Source organism: Acanthisitta chloris, unplaced genomic scaffold (assembly GCF_000695815.1).
Source record: "Acanthisitta chloris isolate BGI_N310 unplaced genomic scaffold, ASM69581v1 scaffold27613, whole genome shotgun sequence".
In the NCBI taxonomy this organism is placed as follows: Eukaryota; Metazoa; Chordata; class Aves; order Passeriformes; family Acanthisittidae; genus Acanthisitta; species Acanthisitta chloris.
This window is the reverse complement of record NW_008663657.1, coordinates 321-6293: the sequence shown is the minus strand read 5'-3', so window position 1 is coordinate 6293 and position 5973 is coordinate 321. Positions and strand designations below refer to the sequence as shown.

Here is a 5973-nt window from a genome sequence, read left to right as displayed (position 1 = left end):
TGGAGGGGCACACAGGGGGGTCAGCAGTGTGGCCACAAGTGGGTACAAGGAGTTGAGGAGCTCAGTTGGGTTTGGGGGGCCCCCAAGTGCTTGGAGCTGCTCAGCCCTGGATATGGGGATGGGAAGTGTGGGACAGAGACCATGGGGACAGGGAACACAGGATGGGCACTGCAGCAAGCCCAGGCTGCTCGTGAAGGGGCTGTGGGGCCATTACCTGTCCAGCAGCACCTCAATGGTGAGCTGCTTGTATCTGTGGGGACAGTCAAGGGACATCTGGGACCACATCACCCCACAGAGCACTGACAGGGTGTGCAGGGCACCTGCCCAGCCCCTGCAGCATCCTTCACTGCCTGGCACCATCCCTGCCTACCCCTGGCATCATACTTGTCCACCTCAGAAGTATCCTTGCCCAACCCGGGAGCATCCCTGTCCTGGCATCTCTGCCACGTGTGGATGAGTGATGAGCATGGACCTCACCAGTTGCTATAAATGTCCCCATGCCCTGTGGCACCAGCACCAAAGGGCCCTGCAGCCCCCACCCCAGCATCCCCCTGGCCCAGGTGAGGATACTGAGTGAAGGTGAGGGGGATGCCAATCTGGTAGTCCCTGACGGCATTGAGGATCCGCAGGTCCTGGCACATGCGCACGAAGCTCTCTGAGGGGAACTTGTCCAGGAAGCACTTCCCAAAGGATGCTGCCTGTGGGATAGTCAGAAAGGGACTTGGGAGTGCTGGTTGACCAACAGTGTGCTCAGGTGGCCAAGAAGGGCAATGGCATCTTGGACTGAATCAAGCACAGTGTGGCAGCAGGAGTAGGGCAGCGACTGTCCCCCTGGACTCAGCACCGGTGAGGTCACACCTGAGGGCTGTGTCCAGTTTTGGGCCTCTCACTTGAAAAAGGACATTGAGGTGCTGGAAAGAGTCCAGAGAAGGGCAACAAGGCTCATAAAAGGCCTAGAACACATGCCCTATGAGGCTCATCTAAGTTCTAGAACACATGAGGAAGGGCTGAGGGAGTTGGGTTTGTTCAGCCTTGGGAAGAGGTTCAGGGGTGGCTCCTTGGCCTCCTACAACTAACTGAAAGGGTTGTGGAGAGGTAGGAGATGGTCTCTCCTGTCATGACTGCAGGGAGAGGACTAGAGGGAATGGCCACGGTCAGGCACGGGAATAGGGAATTGCCCATGGAGGTGGTGGAGTCACCATTCCCAGAGGTGTTTCAGAGGTGTCTGGACCTGGTGCTGGAGATATGGGTTAGGGTTTAGGCGTTACAGCAGTGACAGGTTAATGCTTGGACTTGATGATCTCAGAGGTCTCTTCTGACCTTGATGACTCCATGATTCTATGACTAGAGGGAATGGCCATGAGCTGAGACAGGGCAGTCAAGGAAAATATTAGTTCTTCACTGTTAGGGTGGTCAGACACTGGAATAAGCACTGGAATAGGGAACTACGCAGGGAGGTGGTGGAGTCACCATCCGTGGCAGCGTGTCTGGACTTAAGAGGTGTCTGGACTTGGTGCTGAAAGGTTTGGGGTTTAGTAGTCACAGCAGTGACAGGTTGGAGGTTGGACTTGATGATCTTGGAGGTCTCCTCCAACCCTGATGATTCCACGATTCTGTAATCAGATGTGTCACAGGGCTGTGCTGAGGGCACAACCCTTCAGCCTCCTCTTCCTCCTCACTCACCCTTAGCAGTGACTTCTGCGTGTCAGGCTCATGCTCGTAGCCTGCGGCCTCGATGCACTCGTCCACGGCCTCGGGGAGCAGCTGCTGGTCCTTGATCTCCCGCAGGTACTCATCAGCCTTCTGACTCTCCTTCTGCAGGGAACAGGTCAGGAACCAGGGAATGGAATCCTTACGGATGGACCTCCAGGATCACCCCATTTCCATCCTGCCAGTTGCCAGGGGAGGGATGTACCTCATACTCCTTCTGTGCCTCCAGCAGCAAAGCCCCCGGAGCCATGGAGGCAATCCTGAAGATCTCCTGGCTCGGTGCTGTGGGGATCAGGAGAGAACACACCTGAGGGGCTGTTCCACATCAGACCTGCACCCACTGCCACCTCCCTGCCTTCAGCACTGGACTCCAGGAGAGCCTGTGCTGGCACCATGCTCCAGCACATGGGACATAGGATGGGTTGGGGTGGGAGAGACCTTAAATCCCATGCAGTCCCACCCAGGGACACCTCCCACCAGCCCAGGGGGATCCAAGCCCCATCCAACCTGGCCTGGAACACTCCCAGGGATGGAGCAGTAACAGCTGCTCTGGGAACAGCTGTGTCAGGATGGCACATCCCAGGTGTCAAGGACCCACCTGCCCACCTAGGGGGTCTCCCCCAGCACTGTCTCACCTGGGATCTCGTGCAGGAACTCGTGGGAGCTGCGGGACAGGATCCTGACCCCATCCAGCTCTGGCACCAGGTAGGAATCCTCATCCAGGACAAACCTGTACTCTGCTAAGGCTTCCCCTGGGGGGAAGGGGCTGAGGGATGTCCAGATTGGGGGGGTCCCTTCAACCCACTCAGCCCTCATCCCTCTGCCCTGGCCAAGCTGGGGAACGTGTCCTTGGGGGACACACCTGTCCCTGGGACAGCAGGAGGAAGGACCTAGGGGCTGCAGAGTACTTCAGGGGGGCAGAAATACCCCAGCAGTCCTAGGCAGGGCCAATGACCCACCACAACAGGGGAGTGGGAGCTCTGAAATGGGGAGGCTCAGAGAAGGGGGGACAGGGGCCCTGGGGGGGCAGGAGGAGATTTGGAGCTGTACAGGACAGGGAGGGGTTGGGGGATCACAACAGAATGAGGTCAGTGTGTTCTGCACACCCTGGGGGCACTGAGGGGACCCCCAGGGACCCCAGTGCGGTGGCAGTGGCACATGGACCTGGGCTGGCTCTGGGTTGCTGTTCCTGTTCCTGTTCCCAAAGGATACTGGATGCATTCCGAGGAATTGCCCAGCAGCATCAGCTGTCGGTCCCAGGCCAACACCACGGCTCGGTGCCGGCTGCGGGGGCGTGTGCACCTGGGGACCCCCGGGATTCCCCATGGATCAGGGGGGACACCAGAGGATCCCAGATACTAGGGGACCCCCACCTGTGAACTCAAACCCCTGCAGACCCCCGGGCCCAGTGCAGACCCCTCTGTGAGCCACAGCTCCTGCAACCCCCATTAACCCTGGTCCCTGCAGCCCCCACACCTGAGCAGGGACACCAGAGGGTCCCACATAGCCAAGGGGACCCCCAACCCATTAACCCTGGCCCTGCACCCTCCATGGCTCAGTGGGGACCCCCAACCCATTAACCCCAACCTCTGCTGACCCCCATGATCCAGTGGGGACCCCAACCCCATTAACCCTGGTCCTGCAGCCCCCCACGGCTCAGGGGAGACACCAGAGGGTCCCACAGAACCAAGGGCACCCCAGAAAGCCTCAGGCATCAGGTGGGAACACCCAGGGTCAGGGGACAGCAGGACCACCCACTCACCAGACCATCTGCTTGGGGGGTGCTCGGATGGTGCTGTTGAACTCACAGAACTTCTCCTGGGGCAGAGACAGGGATCAGGCACACACCTAAGTTTCCCATGGAAGTATCCTGGGCACTGGGAATGTGGGCGCTGTGCCCTGGAGGGTCCCATGGGAGCAGCCAGAACCCCAGTGAATGCCCAGACTGTGTGCCAGGGGTGTGCTGAGCCTCCCAGACCATCCCGGCCAGGTGTGCTCACCTTCAGGGTGGCTAGTCCCATCCAGCCGTGGCCACTGTCGGTGAGGAGAGCCAAGTAGCGATGGTTGAAGGACACAGCCATGTGCACGTAAGGCCCTGCCGAGGGGCTCAGCCCTGGGGGGGTCTGGGCAGGACAGGTAGGGTCATCTGGGGGCCTGGGAGCATCCCATGGGACAGGGGAAGGACCTGGGAGTATCCAATGGGACAGAGAGAAACAAGGGAAGGACCTGGGAGAGAGTGGGGGGGTTGGGAGCATCCCATGAGACACTGGGAACAGGGGAAGGATCTGGGAGCATCCCACAGGACAGGAAAAGGACTTGGGAATGAGTGTGGGGGCTGGAAGCATCCCATGGAACAGGGGAAGGACCTGGGCACATCCCATATGGCAGGGAAAGGATATGATTGCAAGTGTGAGGGGTTGGAAACATCCCATGTGTCAGAGGAAGGACCTGAGAGAGTGGGTGGGGCTGGGAGCATCCCATGGGACAGCTGGGACAAAGGAAGGATCTGAGAGCATCCCATGGGACAGTGGGGACAGAAGATGGACCTGGGCACATCCCACGGATCAGAGGAAGGACCTGGGCACAGCCCATGGGACAGAGTCAGTGCCCGAAACATCCCATGGGACCCTGGGGCCAGCCAATTGCCCCCCACGCCCTCACCACTACGGAGCAGGAGGTGTTGTCCAGCAGGAAGAGGTCCTGTCCCACCGCCAGCAGCACCATGGTCACCCTGTCCTGGCACAGCACGGCCCAGCACGGTGGCGCCTTCTGCAGCCCTGGAGGGCACCAGGGTCAGCCCCTGAGCCCCCTGAGTCCCCCAAGTCCCCAGGCCAGTGGGGACACCCACCAGGGACCTCAGGCAGACGCCGTAGCTTGAGATCGTCAATGTTGGTGGCCAGGGAGAAGCGCAGAGCTCCGGTCAGGATGGCCACACCGGTGCCATACTCCGTGTGGAACACCTTGGCCTCTAGCACGTGGTTCTGCAGCACCTCCTGCGGAGGAACAGGGATTGGGATGGGCACTGGGAGCACTGGGAGAACTCGGGGCACTGGGGCTTGGCACTCAGGTAGGTAGCAATGAAGGATTGTCTTGGCTCCAAGGGCTGTGGGAATGGATCCCAGCTTATTCCTGGAGCCCTCCTGAGCCCCAAGTGCTCAATCCTGTCTCCTCCCAAACCCACCCTGGGGGTCACACAAGGGATGGTGTGGTAGGACAAGCGGGAATGGAATCATACTGGAAAAGGGGAAGTTTGTGTGGCATATTGGGAAGGAATTTGTCGCTGTGAGGGTGGTGAGGCACTGGCACAGGTTGCCCAGAGCAGCTGTGGCTGCTTCATCCCTGGAAGTGTTCCAGACAAAGTTGAATGGGGCTTAGAGCCACCTGGGCTGGTGGGAGGTGTCCCTGGGTGGGATTTCAGGTCCTTCCCACCAAAACCAGTCCCTGACCCCCAAATCCCTCAGCCCCCACTCACGTTGCCCATGCTGAAGTGGCGCTTGAACTCGCAGAAGAGGTTGTAGATGAGCACAGTCCCATCCTCTTGGATGCAGAGCAGGTCCTCCCCTGCTGTCCAGCCCAGGTGTACCAGTGGGCCACTCTTCCACTGTGGGATGGGATGGGTCAGCCCTGGGGCTGCTCTGGACAACCCAGAGCGGGAGGCACGTCCAGGGGGATGCGTGCAAGGCCAACTGCTGTGGTTGAGATCTGACACCTCACCTGGAGGTCCAACACCTCACCTGTCCTGTCCCTGCAGGTCTTTGCAGTTGTGGCAACCTTTCCTGTCCCTCTACTATCCAGTGTTCCCCCCAGTCCCACACAGAGGGAAGGGAATATGTTCCTGCTGCTCCAATCCTGCTGCCCAATCCCCATCCCACTCTCATCTCCCATTCCTGGGCAGCAGGAAAAGGAAGATTCTCCTGCTACTCCAAGCCCCATCCCAACCTCTTCTCCCAACCCTGGACAGCAGGAAAAGGAGGATTCTTCTTCTGCTCCAATCCTGATGCTCCTATCTCCATCCTATCCATTTCTCCTATCCCTGGCCACCTCCTTCTCCTCCCACTGCCCCCTGCACCCACTCTCCCATCCCCAGTGCTCCCCAGGGGTCCTGGCACTGTCCCTTGCCCCTGAACACTCCCCAGGGCTGCTGGCACTGTCCTACCCCCCTGTCCCCTCCCCAAGAGGGGGTGTCACCCTCGGGGCTCACCGGGACACTGGCCAGGAGCAGCCCCGAGGCCGAGTAGATCTCCAGAATTGGGCGGGCACTGG

The 5973-nt window shown here is 59.8% G+C and overlaps 1 protein-coding gene across 1 annotated transcript in view; it reads right to left on the bottom strand.

Annotated features, from left to right (window-relative positions):
* Positions 1–210: 210 nt before the first annotated feature.
* The window catches only part of VPS16 (vacuolar protein sorting 16 homolog (S. cerevisiae)), a gene marked incomplete at its 5' end in the record, with an annotated part of 5966 nt that continues 203 nt past the window's right edge, over positions 211–5973 (bottom strand). The window contains 12 exons of the mRNA XM_009071070.1: positions 211–250; positions 571–698; positions 1684–1815; positions 1916–1992; positions 2346–2440; positions 2923–3012; positions 3473–3528; positions 3711–3833; positions 4372–4487; positions 4559–4703; positions 5183–5311; positions 5912–5969. Coding sequence (XP_009069318.1) covers positions 211–250; positions 571–698; positions 1684–1815; positions 1916–1992; positions 2346–2440; positions 2923–3012; positions 3473–3528; positions 3711–3833; positions 4372–4487; positions 4559–4703; positions 5183–5311; positions 5912–5969 — 1189 coding nt within the window. The remainder of the gene's footprint in view (positions 251–570; positions 699–1683; positions 1816–1915; positions 1993–2345; positions 2441–2922; positions 3013–3472; positions 3529–3710; positions 3834–4371; positions 4488–4558; positions 4704–5182; positions 5312–5911; positions 5970–5973) is intronic.